The 19,902-nt window shown below is 32.2% G+C and overlaps 1 protein-coding gene across 1 annotated transcript; it reads left to right on the top strand.

Moving 5' to 3' along the window:
- The first annotated feature begins 3,054 nt into the window (after window positions 1–3,054).
- On the top strand, window positions 3,055–10,864 carry LOC129794696 (pickpocket protein 28). The gene is made up of 5 exons (XM_055835541.1): window positions 3,055–3,509; window positions 5,072–5,319; window positions 5,777–6,382; window positions 8,861–9,238; window positions 10,298–10,864. Exons 1-5 carry the CDS (start codon window positions 3,249–3,251, stop codon window positions 10,584–10,586), a joined length of 1,782 nt encoding a protein of 593 aa, XP_055691516.1. The 5' UTR covers window positions 3,055–3,248; the 3' UTR covers window positions 10,587–10,864.
- Window positions 10,865–19,902: the final 9,038 nt, after the last annotated feature.

Raw genomic sequence — 19,902 nt, 5'->3', positions numbered from 1 at the left:
TTATGCTTTATGGGTTAAAAGAGAAAATACGGGCACATAAGGAAAATAGAGTCACAGCTATAATTTTCTCTTTGCAAATTCTTCAAAATTTTCTCAGTGAGCAAAAGAAAGTAATTTCAAGACAAATGATTATCGAGTGCAGCATTAATGCTTATGATCTATGCAAAGAAGAAAATAAGAAACAATTGAAACGTGGATAAAATGGGAAAAATTGGAAAGGATCTAACTAAATGAATTATAAAAATTTTTATCAAAGCATTGCAGCATATGCTTCATGTATTTAACCAAATGTGAAATGAAAAGATACATGATTTTTAAATAAATCTTACGATCTTACAGGATAATTTTCTAAGATAATCCCCATAGAAAACTTAAAATCTGCTGGAAAAAACTTTCTGATTCTACTGACTTTATGCAAAATTTTATTTATTCCATAAAATATTTGCAATTTAATCATGACCAACACATGAATGAATAGACTCCTTTTATGTTTCAAAAGGGTGCAAAAAACACTCCAATTTGTCAAGCAAATTACTCCATCAACAAAGTCCCAATACAAGTGAATTTGAAACTATTCCAAATTATAATAAATACAAACACTGAAAAATTAATTTATTAAATGATTTACGAGTTGAAGGCACGAAAGGAAAAAAGAAAAATTAGCACAACGCAAAATCAAATGAAATTGAAACTTCTCGACTCTCGAGTGATCTTCCTTTCCACAAGAGATGATCCCCGCTTGAGTAAAAGATCTTTTATCAATTTAATTGCCCAAAAGTCAGATGGAATGAAAAACACATGGGTGGATCAAAATATAATTTATTTGTCTGTTGGGTGGGAAAATAGCGCAGAAAAGTCAACACGTTTTCCCCCCAATGTTGTTTGACTTTTTACACAGCTAATTGGTGATATATTGAATGGGTGGAATTAGTCTTTCGCATACATTTTCACGCATTTTTCATTCATTTTTCATTCACATTTTTCATTCAAATAAATTCCAAACTATAACTCTCTTTCGCAAAGCTCCCATTGACTTTGATGCTGAGAGTTTTTTATTCGGTTTGATAATTTGCTGCTCTTAAATCTCATTTATGACAGAATTTTTACTATAGGCACATTAAGGGGAGACTGGGGTAAAGTTAGTGATAGAAAGACGTAGTAAAAAGCTCTAAAAATGTCCCAAAACTTATGCAAAAAAGTGAATTTAAATTAAAAGGAAATGTTTCTTGGTTAAAGCAATGAAAAGGAAATTCGTGATAATTAAATAGGAGTTTACCTGTTTCTGTATGCAACGATAATTTGCTTAAAAGAACGAAATTTTTCGCATCTTAAGAAGTATTCGAATTATTGGTTAATATTCGGATAATTCGCCAAAGAAATTCAAATATTAGTCTAAGTCTTAAAATGTTTAATTCAAGCTTAAAAGGACTTAAATCAAGCCGAAAAGTAGTAAATTCAAGTCGAGAAATTCTAAATTCAAGCCATAAAATAGGAAATTCAACCTCAAAAAGAACTAAGGGCCATATTCAGCGTAAGAAATTTCTTTTATTTTTATGATATAAAGTCATTTTGGTATTCAGCGTAAAAGATAACAGAATTTTGGTATTCACCATTAAAAATTAGTCTCCAAACTTTTAAAAAGTCTCCAAAAATAAAAAATAAAATAGGATTGGTATTTACTATTTAGGATAAAAGTTTTTATCGAGTTTTCTTTTTTTATGATAAAAGTGTGTTTTGGAGGTCCTTTTATGTGCGTTTTAAGCCATTTTATGCCGTTTAATGATGCGAAAAATTATGAATCTGACAGAAATTGATCTCAAACTAAAATTATGAAGAAAAAATCATGTTTTTATTTACTTTTTTGCTGATTATTAACAAAATAATTTATTTATTAAATATAAACAATTAATTTAAAAAAAGCAATTCTGCGTAAAATATTTTTTTCTTATAAAAGATTCTTTTGACGACTTTTACGATAAATGTTCATAAAATAAAAGATTTTTACGCTAAATATGGTCATATTAAACCGAAAAATATTTGGTTTTCAGTCCTAAAACAGCACAAATTGAAAAACAAAACTTAAAAAAAATAAATTCTAAAAAAAGACTAAATTTAAGCCTAAAAATACTAAATTCGAGCCAAAAAGTGCTAAAGTCGTTTTCCGATTTTAGCAAAACATATTCATTGAAAATATTCGAATGATTCGCTAAAGAAACCAAAATATTCGCCAGATACCCCTTACTCTGAATAGAACTAAGGACCGAAAGAACTTAAATTATTTTGGGTAGTTTAGTAAAAATTAACAAGGAATTTGACTATAGTTTGTTCTCTACAAATAAATGAGATAAAAACTAAAGCCAAATTCCATTATTGCATCGAAGCAGAATAACTAATTAAATATCAAAAATATAAAATGTTTTATGACCGAAGTATAGGTTAAAAATAAAAACAATATTTTTCTAAATTCTCTTTAGAACATTTACGAGGAAAATCTATATAGAATTTACGGAATATTTGAAGAATCAATTTCAAGAGAAATTTTAGGAAGAAAAATCTTTAAAAACTAACTAAAATTTTCCCCCAAAAAATGTATTCAAAACTGACGAGACAAGGTCAGTTCCGTGGGCCACCCCCCGAAAATGACAAAAAAATCAACCCTCGACGCAACACGTGCTGTGGGGATGAAATTAAAATGAAAAAAAAGAGAAAAAGAAAGGGTCGATGGGTTGCAAATTGTCAAAGCAACTTGGAACGCGTGAGTGGTGCGGTATGAGTCTCCAGTGGCATCATTGAAATGGAAATTCATGGTGGCATTTGGGAAATTAGCTGGTGCGAATTATCCTGGGATCCAGCACTGAGGAGTGGTTACTTTTTGTCCCAGACACCTCCACTGAGCTTCTCAAATGGCCACAATGGCTACAGCCTTGGGCTGTGAAGCCAGAGCAGGAAGAGGCGATGCCCGTGGAAATGTTGAGAAGTGCGGGTGGATGGAAAATGATTCTGGGTAAGGCATGTGGTTGCCATTTTTCCACAAATTGCCATCAACTCGGTACATATAAAAGCACGCGGAGATCTCTTGACTCTTTTAGTTTTCTCGTGGACGTTCAGTTGTGATCGGTCTTATTTACAGCGTTGAAGTGAATTTTAAATTGAATTAAAAGTGCCCCAAAAAGTGTTCAAAAAGTGTCCAAAAAAGGGCTCTGAAAGTGATTTAAAAAGAGAATTTCTTTGAAGGAAGACAGAAGAGGATGATGCGGAAGCCCAGTTCACCGCAGGAGTACAAGAAGGACCTCCAACCGAGGGTATCCCTCGATGTGGGGGCAAAGCATGAGACGGATTCACTAACAGTGAGCGAAGCACCGACGGAAGTTGAGATGAGACGAAAAATTAAGTACGGTGGACCCCTAACAGCGGCCTGGGGGCTATTTTCCGAATACTGCAACAACAGCACAATCCACGGTGTTAAGTATTTGGGCGAAAGACGACGTCCATGGATGGAAAGAGCTTGGGTAAAGTTTTTTTTTAGTGAAATGAAAATTTTTCTTTTTTCGTGAGATGCGGAAAAGCAAATAATTTAGTGTTAAAACAGTGATGAAAAAATGTTTAGTGATAAAAGAGAAGAAATACAATTTTAAAGTTTATTTAAAATTTCTTTATTATATAGATAAATGAAATGATTCAAAGAAGAATTTAAAAATTAAAGTTTAACTATCTTGAAGATTTTTTCTTTTTAAAGAAAATGCCTGAAAATACAGTAAAAAAAATTAAAAGTTTTCAGGGTAGATCTGATAAAAAAATCTTTCTTTTCTAACAACTGAAAAGTTACTGTAAGATTTTCACAGATAAGTGTTTTTAAATCGTTCTATTGTCGTTCTAGAAAAGAAAAACAAAGAATTTGTTGTTCAGGAAAATAGTGAGAAAGATCTCTGAAGAGGCATGGAAAAGTACTTTTCCTTCAAAAATATGATTAAAAGTAAAAAAAGTGCAAAAATTCTCTAAGATTTTTCCTGGAATACCAAAAATTTTATAACTGACGAATTTCCACTAACTTAGGATAAAATACTTCAAAATTTTACCCTAAATCAGTATTTAAGATCATTTTTTACTCATTTGGAATTTTTTTTTAGTTGTCTTTGAGTGCATAAAAAGTTCTTAAGTTCTCTTCAGAAGAATTATTTTTTTCTGAAAAATTTTGAATTTTCAAAAATTTTCTTTTAGAAATGATTTTTTAAAGATAATTTTGATGTTTTTCATAAGGATTTTAGTAGTTTCCTCTAATTATTTGGGTTGAGTTTTAACAAAGTATGAAGATGAAAATTAAATCAAAACGTCGCTGTGGTAAAGGCATTTTTTTAAACTTATCTGACTGCATTTCCAAGATTTTCAATCATTTTCCCTCGGAAAATCCATATTTCTGTAATTTTCAAATACCTTTAAAAAGAACTTTAAAACAAAAATTAATAGAATATTTTTTAATCAAAAGATTAGCATAAAATTGTAGCAAAAAATAAGATTTCTTAAGAGTCTGAATTTAGAATTTTAAGCATTAAATCAGTCTCAAATTGAATTGTTAAAAAATAATGTTTCGATTATTTATTTACAACATTAATTTAGATAATTTTGTGCCTTTTGTGCACAACAATTATTTCTCAAACTTAAAATTCATCGAACTTCTATATTGTCTGAAATTCAGAGTAATAAAGTAGTTTAAATTTCTGAATTTTTAATTTTCAGTATACCTACCTTTGCTTTAAAAATAGAATTCAGACTTTTTCAGAGGTTTTTTCTCATCAAAAGAAATCTTTAGAGATTTAAAATGTTTTTTTATAGAACTTTATTCACAATGCAATGCAGTAATTCTTTAAAATTAAAAATTCAATTGTTCTAGAAAATATTCTAATTTGGTCAGCAAAATTTTTAATTTGACCAGGAAAGCGTTTTACTTTATCAGAAAAACCTCTTTTAAAAAAAATATTATTGATAATTTTACTTCTATTGCCGTCTTAAATTCTTATCCTTTTTCCATGTCTTCTTCTTACGGAAAATTCTCTTTGTGAAAAATTCTTTTCAGTGGGTTATAGTATTCGTCCTTTCGATCTACGGATGTAGTCGTCTGATTTGGAATGTATGGAATAAGTGGGATCAGAGTCCGGTAATTGTGAGCTTTGCTGAAAAATCCACCCCAGTGTGGCAAATTCCCTTTCCAGCTGTGACCGTTTGCCCCGAAACGAAGACCAAGAGGGAATTTCTCAACTACACCGAAGTTTACCATCTATTTCGCGGTTCAGGTGATGGCGACTACAACATGACTGATGAACAGTTAGTTAATATTTATTTATTTCTATATTTTTAAAGAAATTCTTTTGAGGACTTATTGGATTCAATTTGAATTTTCTTTGAAACGACCCAATGTAACCGATCGGAGACTGTTTTGTGACCTTTTAGCGACTGGATGAGTTAATTGTTGTTGCTTTAGTGCTGTCAGAGGACTTCTTGTTTGGAAAGAAAAGTTCTTTGGCTTTCTTCTTGTAATTTTTCACATTATCATGCAGTAAAAAGTTGGTTGAGTCGGCATTTGGTCTGCCCATGGTCGCGAAGGAGTCATATTTGATTAAATTGAGCTTTTGTATACTCTGATCGTGGAACAAAGTCTCCTAACTACTTACCAACACTATTGGCTTGAATCCTCTTTTTTTAAAAACCCCATTTAGATATTTTTTAAACGATCTGAGAATAAGATTTCTGTTTTTTTTTTAATGTAAATTTTCCTTCTTAGATTTGCAAAATTTCAAGCTCTGTCCCAAGTATGTGATGCCCATCTTGTGGCTGAGGATAAAATAGGGGAGAACACAACAGATAGTCGATGTACGGATTTTTTGAAAGAAATGGCCCCAACTGCGGAGGAAATTCTCTTTTTCTGCAAATGGAGGAATACCCCAGACACGTGTGCGGACCTCTTTACTGAAATCCTCACGGAGGAGGGTTTCTGCTACACCTTCAATGCCCTAAATGCATCCGAAATCTACCGCGAGGAGACCCTTCACGATGGGTTTGTCTTTCATACGCACAACAAAACCTCGGAGCATTGGACACTGGAGAATGGGTACTCTCCTGAGGCATCCTTGACACCCTTCCCGGTACGTGTTCTTGGTGCTGGTGCCCGTGCGGGGCTCTTCATCCTCCTTCGTCTCTATGAGTATGATTTGGACTACATCTGTCGTGGCCCCGTTCAGGGATTCAAGATTCTCCTCCATACACCCGGGGAGATTCCTCAGGTGTCCAAACAATACTTCCGTGTCCCTCTAAATCAGGAAGTCGTTGTCTCCGTAAAGCCAAATATGATTACAACTTCCGATGGTCTCCGGGAATATTCGCCCAATAGGTAATTTTTTTTATTTTACTTTACAATTTCATTCAGCCAGAAGTATTGAGAAAAAATTTAGGGGAAAGTGGGGCTAATTGATTTTTTTTTTTAACTTTTTTATTCATTATTGGTCAAAATTTTTCCAAACTAATTTTTAAATTTTGAGAGAAATAATATTTATTCTTTTTGATTAAAAAAGTCTGAATAATGTAAGATTTAACTTAATATTGGGCCTTATTCAACGACCAAGAAACCCTTGAAAATCGCTTGAAATCTTGAAATTTCAGTACAAAATTGAAAGATTTCAAGGATTTCTTGGTCGCATGAATACGTCGACAGTACAGCTTAAAAAATTAAGAATTTGTATCTGTACAAAACATTTCTTCAATTTCATGATTCCCAATGATAAAATAGTAAAGCAAAATAGCGAAAAGTCTAGGTGTATTTATCTCGATTAAATTATTCGGATCTTCGAAAATATTCGGATTATTGTTCAATATTCCGTTGATTCGCCAAAGAAATTAAAATATTAATTTTTACTCCTAAAATGGTTCAGTTTGAGGAGCAGAAATCTAAAAAATATTTAATTTAAGCCCAAAAAAGGTTTAAATATATTCAAGACTTAAAAAAGTATTAATTCAAACATAAAATTTTTTTTCAGTCCTAAAAAGATAGATATTGAGGAACAAAATTTAGAAAAAATATAATTTAATTTAAGCCTAAAAAGACTAAAACGTTGTAAATTCAATCCGAAACATACTAAATTCTAGCCTCAAAGTATTATTTGATTTTCAGTATCTAAAAAGGCACAGTTTTTAATCTCAAAAGAGTTTAAAAATGACTAAATTTAAATCACAAAAAGTAGAAAACTCAAGCCGAAAAGAGCTAAGTATTTTTTTTTTAATTTTTTATTAATTTTTGTGTTATTTAGATTTTCGTAAATATTCGAATGATTCGCTATAATAAAGAAAATATTCGTCAGATAAACACCCCTTGTAAAAAGTCCACGTAAAATATGATTCAATAGGCTTAACGTAAGCGGTCTTATCCGCAAACAGTTTCTAGATAAGCAAAAATCGTATACATTTAAGACTAATTTCAAGTGACTATGTCTCCGTTTGTGGCTAATCGATATTCAACAATCTATTCGGTTTAGAAAGGTACATTTCCCACCTTTCCAAAACTGATAAATTTTTCAAAATCGGTTAAGCCGTTACTTTTTTGTTGCCTAGTAAACCTACGTCAAAAAACTTTTTATTTCAATTCACAAATTTTTACTTCAAACTTTAGTATATCAGCCGATAGTGTACCGATTTTGAAATAGAGGCTATCGTCGGAATGCTTATTTCATTCCCTTTCGAAACCTTTTCAATTTTTCAAAATCGGTTACACGATTTAGTCGTAGCAGCCATTTTAGTTTATAAAAACCGAATTGAATGACCTTACCTAAGAATATAAAATTCTGAAAAATCATGGAAAATTGCATTTCCAGCCAAGATAGAGGAAAACTTTCTTAGAAAAAGTTGAAGATCGGAAAAAATCATAAAAGAAAGATTTTTAAGCTTCTATGTACCTATATTTGTGAAGCTTCAAACAGATAGATTCAAATAGCCCAAAAAGCCCCATTATCGCGAAGAAATAATACTGCATTAAACACAAAATTATTATTTTTTTTTCTCTGTAAAAAATATCTCCCAATTCACGAACTAATAATTAAAAATTAAATGCTGTATAAATTTAATTAAAACCTCCATAACAGCAATAAAGCTTTGTGCTTATTAATTAAAACGATTAAAACCCATGGAGATGAATCAATATTTACAATTGGAACTAATATGCGCTTAATCTACACTTCAATGGTTTCAATAAGTTTTTTTTTTAATATTAACGCTTATTTCATTATTTTATTTAATGGAGCTTTTTTCAGCTCTTTTACATTTTATTTTTTCATCAATGAAAAATTTATGAAATAATTTTTGTTGTTGGAAAATGAATTCAATTAATCCGAATATGGTTGATAAAAATGAGAAAGACGACTTTTTTTGAAAAACTAATTATTTATTTAATTTGAAAATTAGTTTTTGAAGCTCTACAGAGAATTTACCAATATTGAGAGGAAATAACATTTTTAAATCAGAAGAATAAATATTTAAATTAAAATAATTGAGTTAAAAAAATATCCAAATATTTCTTCAGCAAAAAAAATAAAACATATCATGGAGCTTTTCCAGTGCATTCAATCAATTAAACTGTGCTGATTTTTCCCCTGAATCTCCAATGTTTCTGGCAATATCAATTATATTTGCTTAATCGGGAAACTAATAATATTTTTTTTTAATTTCTCCTAATAAATTTTTTAAATTTCTTTTTCCAATATATTTTTTTAAATTAACTTTTCTATCCATTTTTTGGTCTTTTTTCGCCTTTTCTGTTTGTTTTTTGTTCTTTTTTTTTTTTTCTTTTTGTGTCTTCTTTTTTTCCCATCAAATGTGAAAGGCGCCAGTGCTTTTTCAATCACGAGCGCTATCTGCGCTACTTCAAGATCTACACCCAGCAAAATTGTGAGCTTGAATGCCTCTCAAACTACACATTCAGTCAATGTGGTTGCGTAAAGTTCTCAATGCCACGTGATGCGAATACCCCTGTTTGTGGATCGAAGAGTATTGAGTGCTACAACGATGCGGAGGATCAACTGTTGCAGCGTGAAATCAAGGAGGGTCTGCAGGATTCACGATTGAACGTAAAGGGGCAGACACAGTGCAACTGCTTGCCAGCGTGCACGTCAATTGTGTACGATGCAGAAATTTCGCAGGCTGACTTTGACTGGGAGAGCCTCTTTATTGCCTACAAGAATCCCCTTGATGAATTTCCACAGTAAGTATTCGAATTTTATTAGGGGCGAAAAGGAGTTTATTCAAGCTTATATGATTCGTGATCTTTGAGAATGAGTAATGATAAAGAATCAGAAATACCCTAAAAGATTTGACTTTGTCCCTTTAATTGGTATTATCTGGGAAAGTTTAATAAATATTTGCCCAAAAATTCAAGTATTGACGTCATCATTGTAAGGGAGCTATCATACTTAAGCTCTAAGCACTTGATGTTTAAGATTTTACATGTGAAAAACGAGAAAAAACAGCATTTTTGTCTCTCTCGCACTCACAGGTTATGATGCTCAAGCACTTGGAGCTTTAAGTGTGACAGCAACGTTAATTTGCTGTTTTGAATGCATAGAGCATTAATACTTATGCTTCATCGAGGATTTTTGACAATTTAGTTTCTAAAAAAAAAGAATTATCGGATAATATTATGCGTTATAGTCCCACTCTTTGTTTGTCTCGTAATTTCCCTTTAAACGTATGAAGCATATGCTTCAATGCTTTGTTTGATATTCTTATATCTTGAAAATTTTCAAATAAACAAATAAGCGGAATTCTGCCTTCGTTCTTCTCATTTATTTCATCAATTCTGCGATTAAACTGCCAAAAGGCTTAAAAAAAATAAATCAGTCAAAGCACTGTGATGCATTTGAAAGTCTCATGAGGTAAATTGGGGGTGTGGCTTTTGCATTTATGGGCAATTTTTACGTCCAGAAAGTTCTTATCGAAATATAAAAGACTTTTTGGCTTTTCTTAAATATGTTTTGACCCTCTAGAATTTTTTTTTCTATTGTTTAATGTATTTTCAAATTAGGCATAGTATTAGGACGAAATATGAATAACCTCCTTTTTGAAAATATTCCGAATATTGGTGACATTTTCAAAATATAACGAATATTCTCAAAGTGTTGCGAATTTTCGCATTATTTTCTATTCTCAATTGAAACACATCATCATTTGCATCAGCACTTGATGAATAAACCTCAAAATTCTAGGAAATTCAGTGCAGAAACGGCAATAAAAAGTAAAATGAATTCCCCTTTCTTCCTTACAGAGTTCAATTGGCACGCTTATCAATTTTCTTCAAAGAAACTCAATTTATTACATCAAAACGCTCCGAATTGTACGGCCCAACGGACTTTCTTGCCAACTGTGGTGGTCTTCTGGGTCTCTTTATGGGTGTCTCCCTCCTCAGTATCGTTGAAATTGTCTACTTCTGCACAATTCGCCTTATTTGCAACTTGAGTCAACGACGTAGCCGTAAGAGATCAATTGTAAATCCGGGAATTGTTGTTCTTACCCCGAGTAAGGCACTAGGATCCGATTATAATGCAACAAAATAATTTATTTTAATAAAATCACTTTTCTCAACATTCAATTTAAAAAAAAAATGTGGATAAAACTTCAACACTTTGCATATCAAGAATTATTTGAAAGATTTTTTGATAAATGGGATAAATCTGTTATATTTGTAGTATATCAATAAATTAATTTAAATATTAAAGTAAAATATTCGTAAATATTGTAAAATTGAACGTTCGTATTTGTTCAGTGAAATAGTAGGAGGAACTCACGTAAGAAATGTAAAAGGAGAACGTAAATAAATAAACAGAATAAGAAATATGGTTTTGAGTTTTGAACTGTTCTGGAAGAAAAATCAGTAAAAAGTCGCACGTGAGTCGCATGCAACTGATTTCTGCAATTTTCACGGTATGTGCCTTGGCTAAAACATTCATCCTTCATGCAGCTTCTGGTGAGAAAGCCATTAAATGCAAATGAGGAATTAAAAGTCACAATTTGAGCTTCTTTCCTACACCAAGAATGTCTCATAAAAATATTTATTTGTGCAATTTCCACTCAGAAAATTTTCCACTCCAATGTTGGGTGGAAAATTATAAAACTCGCACAGTGAGAGAATGCACAGAGTGCGAGAAGGAGGTGAAAAATACTGCGAACGCTTCGCCTAATTGCTAATTAATTTGGTACACAAATTGAGCTGAATAAATTGCAAAAAGCTCCGTGGAAATCCCTCCCTTCAGCACGTTTCTTTTGAGGGAAAACTTGTGTGGAAAAACATCAGGATTTCCCTTTTTTCCGCGGCAAAGAGACATTGCCTTTCCACCCCCAACCCTTTTCGGTATTGTATGCAATTCAGTGTGGAAAGAAAACGTAAATTTCCACCCGCAAGCAAATGACAAAATTTTCCATTGAGGATGTCAATTTGGTACACTTCCTGTACTTTCTTTTGGGACTTTCTCCTATATTTATTCCATGTTGAATGTCTCTCTCTCTCACACACTTCATGAGAAGACATCCAGAACATATCAACTTCCTGAATGTTGAAATTGAAATGTAAATTGAGAGATTGTTTTGCAATTTTCCCCCCAGGATGATGTAGAAGAAGAAGAAGAATGCAAATGGGGAGATAAGAAAAATTTGTGGATGTTTATAAATTTTTCAAAATCAATTTTCCGTGGACTTTAGCTCAGGAATAAAGTCTTTCTATTTGCATTTCGATTTAGAAGTTTAATTTTTTATTTGTTTAAGAAAATTTCACCAAAATAAATTGAATTGCATACACAGAGAAAAATTATTCCTCAATACAGACTTTGGTAAGGACTGTATTGCTTTCTTAAAAAGAATCTTAAGTCGAACACTGTTTAATTTTTTTTTAAAGTCCTTATGCGAAAAACAAGCTAACAGTTGGCATGAAAAGTATTAAATTATAGTCTAGAGTACTAAATTCAAATTTAAAATGTACTAAAAAAGCAGAAAGAAAGTTTTTTGAGATTTGGTACAATATTAACAACAAAAAAGCCTTAAAAGTACTAAAATCAAGTCTAGAGTACTAAATTCAAGTTTAAAATGTACTAAAAACCAGAATGAAAGTTTTTCGAGGTTCAATTCAAAATAATCTCTGATTAACTAAAGAGTAACTATGTCTAAAGAGTAGGTACTAATTTCAAATTTCAAAATGTACTAAATTCAAACTGAAAAACATTATCTGTTTTTAGTCATAAACAGGCTCAGATTAAGGAGCAGAAGCCTGTGTAGTGCTAAATTTAAGCCTAAAAAGTACTAAATTTGATATAAATGGTACTAAATTCAAGCCGAAAAAATTCGGTTTTTATGGGTATTGATAGGAATGAAATTATTTTGATTTTAGGAATTGAAAAGACGGATTTTCGGTAGTTATTGGGCAAATTATTATTATTTTTATTTAAAGTCGATGTTTCGGACTGTATGAGCCCTTCCTCAGATAGACTTGACTACTGATGAGAAAAAAGAGAGTTAGGTTATTTTAGCATCGTTAGTGTGATTAACCCTTGGAGGATAAAGGTATTTATCCTCAAAATTTTAACTTTAATTTTCACTTAAAAGAATATTTATTTCAAAGTTTTTTTTCTACGAACTTATGGAAACTAATTGAATTTCCCTACAAATAGATGTAGAATTTATCACGAAATGCTAAAAGAATTTAATTTTGAGATGATTTAACCCTTTCGCGCCCACGTGAAACATAAACATCGCTCTTTTTTTATCACGATAAGTATTCTTCTCAGTCAGAACGTTTTCTTTGGCTTCTTTAGTGTGAATTTGATGCATTTGTAACTAGAAAAAAAGATTAATTCTTAAGAATTTGGAAAAATAAAAGGTTTTATGTTTGGGTCAGCGAATGACCCAAAAAACGGTGGCGAGCATCCTCCAAGGGTTAAAGATTCAAGTCATGTCAAAAATGCCTTCAACTTGTCATTCATAATGCCCTTTTCACATTAAATTTTCTCTGTGTATAAAACTTTAAATCTCTTGCAAATATTTTCCCCTATTTATAAAATAATTTCTTCAAGTTAAATTACCTTAAATATATCTCAGAGATACTTTTGTAGGGAAGTAGTCAAGGAAGAAAGTAGAATAATAATTGAAGAAATAATTCACAATTAGAAACAAAGAGGATTTGCACTGTATATACATATAATATAATTCTATATAATTCCTCTTAGAATGTAGTGAATGCCTTGAAGGATTGTTTAATTGAAGAAAATGCATGTAATTCCCAATATTACTACATACATACACCATAATAATTACTCACAGAACATCCCTCTGTGAGAGCATAGAATGATGGATTCAATGCGGAGGATGAAATAATTACAAATCATGAGCAACATATAGTTTCTATCATCTTCAATAAATCATGAGTATTTGTTACAACACTCTAAAAGGGAATTTATTTCAGTCCCTGATACAGCTCACAATTGTTCTCACAAAACATTTCATCGCATTCCCCGAAAATGTCACCCACACTCTGGGTGTTGAAGGAGGACTCCTCTCTTCTCTTCTTCTTCTTGACCGGATGGATTTCCCGCCAAACAACAATTCCACCCCCATTCCACAAAAAGGAAGGGGGTGGCAAGAGTGGAAAAGGAGGAAGAGTTGTGTGGAGGGAAATTGAATCTCCTCGTGTGGGATTAATTCAAATAGAATAAATGCTGATAAATGACCCAAAGTAGTGGCCGAAACTTTCAGCATATAGGTCTCTCCTGCATTGGCAGAACACATATACGGGCCCGGTCGTATCAACAAAATGTGAAAACAGAAACCTTCTGCAGAAGAAACTTCATAAAATAGAACTCAATGCGATCTGGTTTGGAAATCAAATCCACCTTCAAAAGTTAAAATGGCCAACGGGTTGTGCAGCTGAGAGAACAATTTGAAAATGCCACACCCGCGTTTTGTTGATATGTATGTAGGTAGAGAGAGTTAAAAGAGCAAAATAAAGGAATTTCATTTTAAGGAAAAAAAAGGAAAACGGATAAACTCCTTTCCAAAATTAATCTTTTTCAGCATTAACAGAAAGCTTGATGCATAATTTTGGGAAATAAAATTTTTCCTCTAATCTACGGACTTGGAAAATGGATGTATGACACTTTTTTTTTTCCTACAAGGCTTTGTCATAGATGTGTGAAAATGATTTTTCTGGATAGGTAAATATGCCGTTATGTTGCCCAATTGCATAATTTTGGGAAATAAATTTTTTCCTCTGATCTACGGACTTGGAAAATGGATGTATGACACTTTTTTTTTTCCTACAAGGCTTTGTCATAGATGTGTGAAAATGATTTTTCTGGATAGGTAAATATGCCGTTATGTTGCCCAATTGCATAATTTTGGGAAATAAATTTTTTCCTCTGATCTACGGACTTGGAAAATGGATGTATGACACTTTTTTTTTCCTACAAGGCTTTGTCATAGATGTGTGAAAATGATTTTTCTGGATAGGTAAATATGCCGTTATGTTGCCCAATTGCATAATTTTGGGAAATAAATTTTTTCCTCTGATCTATGGACTTGGAAAATGGATGCATAAAAAACTTTAAAAAAAACTTTCCAAACAATGTGCTTTTTCTTTGCTCTTTTTTTAAAATTCTTTCACTAAGAAACCTCCATAACAGCCATGGTGAAATGTTTGAAAAACAAAGAATGTTCCCTATGACAAAGTAATTTAATAAAATCCCCCGGATGTTGGGAAAGTTTTGCAATGAAGAATGACATTGATGAATTTTCTAAGAAATTAAACACTCTAACAAGTTTTTCTTATTATGTTTGAAAAAAAAAAGACCTAAATAATCTTCTACGAGGGTTTCATTTTATTTTCTTCTTTTCTTTTGATTTTCCTCAAGAAAATTTGTAATAGTTTTATCGAAGAAAAGACTCTTTCATTTATGAGTTTTCCATGACAAAATTATAACTTTGTTGTACACACAGGCACGGGAAGAAGGTAAAAGGGAAAAAATTACCCTCAAGAAGACAAAAGTTAACCAATTTGGTTATAATGGCAAAGAAACCAAGGCATATAGTCGGAAATATTTGCCCACAAACCACACGGAAGTTTCATGCGCGGTGCTTTGGAGCCCTTAAGCTCACTCTTATGCAGGTTTGTTTGTCTATAAAATTACGGTGTTAAGTTAAATATGGAGCTAAAGCGAAGACCGCGAAAGACAATAAATATTTCATTAGTTCTCTTTGAGTTATTCACCGTCACAAATTTTCCCGCCCTCCCTCCACGTATTTACTCATAAGAATCCCACAGAGATGATCTCATTTATGTGCTTTCTGTGGGTACACAGAAGTCAATTGAAGAGGTTGGTATTCTGTGAAGAAGAATTGAAAGATTTGGTAGATTAAGGATTTAGTACTTTTAGACCTTTTAGTCGAGATTTAGCCAAGACACAATTCGTACAATAAAAGATTCTGATATTCTAAATAAAAATTTTTTAAACTTATTCAGTAAGTTATTGATCTGTAAATTACTACAGTTTAGGATAAAAAAAAGGGCTTGAAAATCAAAAAAAAATGCCACGTTCTATGTGCCTAGACTAAAATGTACTCAAAGACATTTTACAACTAAATTACCGTAATAGTTTGTAAAAGAAAATATAATTCTGTGCCAAATATTTCTATTATAAGTTCTCAGGAAATATTTTCTAAATTGCAAATGTAAAGAACAAGTAGATTTTGCAGGTCGAAATCAGTAAAACATCAGACATATTTTGACGTAGAAATAAGAAGTATTTACGTACATTTAGATGTTTTCCATGTAATCAAATTTGCAAAAAAAATCTCTTTTTTAAAATTTAACCTCATTTGTCTAACAAGGATTAAAATATCTAAAATTTTTTTTCATAGCACATGATGTGTCTTTGCTAATTTGTTCTAAAATCAGTATTAATGTTTTTTTAGATCTGTAATCTTTTACACAGAATACAGAGAAAAACTGTTAACTTCACGATTTTTAAGAAAAAAAATCTTTTATAAAAAAAAATCGCAAAGGATAAAAAAATTCTTAATTCGCTCAAGAGCAGTGACTTTAAGAAGTTCAGAGGAAAAGGAAAGAAAATCGTCAAGAGTTGAGGGATTAAGAAGCTAGTAGGGACAAGAGGAGGAAGAAAAGTCATTCCCAGAGATTTAATTCATCATGCAGAGGATGGAACAAGGCAAAGTCTCATAATCAAAGTCATCAAACAAACCTCTCGAATGAATTGGATTGCAAGAAGAAATGAATAATTTCTCTCGTGGCATCTTAATTAGAAAATATCCTCTATATAGTTTTGCCACCCACGCTCACCCAACTACAGTGAATAATGTGACTCACACAGATTGGAAATTGCAGATGTTCCTGCAAAACTTTCCGCATCAACTCAAATTCTCTGAATGTGAGAAAATCGATTAATTTATTTTAGATTCTGTGGAAGTAAACGTGAAAAGATGGGGTTGAGTTATAAGGCTTTATAACAGTGAGAACAGCTGCTAAATAAAATTCCAACGCATACATCTGCCCATCATTTATCAATTGATTTTTAAATAAAACACAGAAAAAACACCTGCAGGTGTTAACAAAAAAAACTACATTAACTAATGAGTATTGCTTTAATAAATTAAATCAACCCCTTTGGGATTTTTTGCTGATGTTGTAAATGTAGGTAACATTAAAGTAATTATTGTGACAACTTCGGGGGTAAAATCCGTGCCATCGATTACATTATTATTTCTCCAGCACCTACATACAATGAATGAGGAGCGCGCAAAGCCTTCCCCATGGGTGGTATCCCTCCGTCATATAGTAGACAATTTGTCGATAATTAAGATGGAAATCACTGTGAATATGAAGTTTGTGTTGCAACCGGAACATGAAGTCGCAACGTAAATTATTCCAAAAGCACCCGGCGCCTCCACTGCATGTTCATGAGTCTCCGTTATTGATTGATATAGATGAGTTGGGTGTATTTGTTGCTCTCTATTGTGCTATCGTTTGAAGTAATAAAGTCTTTTATTGAGATGTTGTGTCACTAAATGGGATTTTCTCAGTCACAACATCCTTAAAAATATTCAAGCAAAAACGTGCTAAGAATGTTAATAATCGTAGAGAAGAAATCGAAATAACGAATGTCTTAAATTTTTTAAAGATTCCTTGTGGAAAAACTCTTTATTTCTTAGGAAAAAATACGATTCTCTAGTGGAAACTGACGGAATTTGATGTTTTAGTTGGTAAATTTTCTTAAGAAATGTTAATAAAAATTTCAGCCACTGAGGAAGACGCACAGAAGCGTCGAAAGCTTTGGCCCCTAAAATTGAAAGGATACGTTTGGGTTGACCTACCGTCCCTTGGCTTACGCAATCGGAAGGATTTATCCTACACCAATTAAAGAATACGATTCTTAAATTTTTTTAAAGAAAACTAAAGAATTTTTAAATAAATCGAGCAAAATGCATATTTCTGATGATTTTTACTAATTTCAATGCCTAAAAAAGCGACCTGTAAAAATCTTCGAAAAGCATTTACCCCAATTCAGATTGACTGAAGATATGTTAAGTTTTGCTTAAGAAAATTTTGAAATCCTAAATTTTTCTTAGGAGATGTTAAGTTTTTTCTTAAGGAGTCTTAAGGAATTTGATGAAAACATAAGAAATTTTTAAGAATCTTAAGAAAATTCAAGTCTTTCTTAAGAAAACTTAAGTCTGTCTGATTAGTGAATTTCACCCTTTGACTAAAATCCCTAATTTGACGGATTTGAATTAGATACTTTTCATAATTTTCGCAGATTTCTTTCTAAGAGTGTCTTATAGTCTTTCGGGTAATTTTCCAAACTATCTGTGTAGAGTTTGTGTAGAAATGTTGGATTTATTTCCACACCCAAATCACAATTCCTACCTCATTTTTACACCTTTATCGCCCCAATTGACACCCAGCAACACCAAAATGCACCTCATGCTGAACTTTTCCCATCGTTCCCGTATCGTTCTCCTAACGTTTGGATATTTATTGGTGTTTTCTCTAACAGTTCAGGGGCGTACCTTGTATATAGAGCTTGTTGTAACTATACCCCTCGTACACCTTAATTGCAGCTCGTGCACGACGAAGGAAAAAGTTGGGGTGTTGTGTGCCATTGGAATTGGTGTGGAAGTTGCAATAAATTTAACCATGGTTTATTGACGTATTGTGGCGTACCCCATGTACTTGTATACACCATGAAGCCCACAAATTGAGCAGCCAACACACAACAAATTATTGTTAGTGAAAACCACCAATTAGGACAATAATAAATTTATTTTGTACACAAATCAAGTAAATTATTGGAGATAATCATTATTTTCGCCTTTTTTCCGGCATTTGGCGTGGAGGGAGAAATTGATTGCACGCCATGGACCAATTTGTCTCATTCTCTGGCAATTTCCCGCCCCCTCACCGCCCACCCAAAAATTCATATGATGTTTTGTTGATTTTCAAAATTAATATTGTTTCAAAATATTTAATTTGAAATTAATTTTTGAAGCAGAAACTCGTGAAATTTTAATTTTTCCAAAAGTAATCAAATGGAAAATTTTTCTTTGTGCCCAAAATGAATTTTCCGGGGTGAAGGAATTCGCTAGAGCAGGGAGGGAGGATGAAAATGAGACCCAATACTTAATCTTGCATTACAACCCCTCCCTTCGTGCTTCTATGGGAGGGAAATATATCAAAACATTCGTAAATTATTCAAGTTACTTTGCCATTTCATCGACTTGTTTATCCCGGCATCTTGCTTAAATATTTAAAGTCCCCGAGAATGAATGGAGATTTCGATGGCACTCACACTTTTCCGCCCAAGAAAAGGGAACTTGATAAGGGAGCTTTGGCCAGCACAAGGGGGTGGGGTAGGGGGATGTGAAGCTTATGGATAAGCAAGTGGTCGTCCAAGGTGAATATTTTATTCAGGAAGACACACACACAGGGGCAAAACATCTCAAAATCTTCGAGGGGCTTTCTCGTGAGGAAAACATTTGGATGACCTGGTGAAAATGAGAGACAGGGGTGGGACGAGGGGACGGTCAAAAAAGTGTAATGGAGTGAAAATTGAGACAGAAAGGAAGATGGCTTCATAATCTATTTAGATAAATTGATTTTAACTTCCTTATTCTATACGATTTATCTTCGCGGAAAAAGCTCCGTGATACCTACATATGTACATAATAAAAGTTAGGTGCATTAAAATATTGAAAGAAGATTTTTTTTAACTTTCTATAAAACCTATAAAATAAAGTAAATTTGTTTAATAATGTGAGGAAAATTAGACAGGAGCGTAGTCAGGAAGGAAGATTGAGTATCTAAGCACAGGGAAAGCTCAGTAAGTTCAAATATTACGTTAGGGGGCAAAAGAAATTATTGATAGACTAAGAATTATACTTCAAACGTCAAACGTTAGAACAGAAATGTCATAAGTTAAAACAAAAACGTCAAATAGTAAAGAAACGTCAAAAGTTAAAACAAAAACGTTTTTAAGTAAAGAAACGTCAAATAGTAAAGTAACGTCAAAAATTAAAACAGAAACGTCAAATTTTAGTAAAGAAACTTCCAAAGTTAAAACAAAAACGTCAAATTTAAGTAAAGAAACGTCAAAAGTTAATACAAAATCGTCAAATTTTAGTAAAGAAACTTCCAAAGTTAGAACAGAAACGTCAAATTGAAGTAAAGAATTGTCAAAAGTTACAAAAACGTCAAATTTAAGTTAATAAACGTCAAAAGTTAAAACACAAACGTCAAATTTAGGTAAATAAATGCCAAAAGTTAAAACAGAAACGTCAAATTTAAGTAAATAAATGTCAAAAATTATATCAGAAACG

Source organism: Lutzomyia longipalpis, chromosome 4, assembly GCF_024334085.1.
Source record: "Lutzomyia longipalpis isolate SR_M1_2022 chromosome 4, ASM2433408v1".
Taxonomy (NCBI): Eukaryota; Metazoa; Arthropoda; class Insecta; order Diptera; family Psychodidae; genus Lutzomyia; species Lutzomyia longipalpis.
The sequence above is the reverse complement of the archived record's forward strand: the minus strand, read 5'-3'. Positions and strand labels throughout refer to the sequence as shown.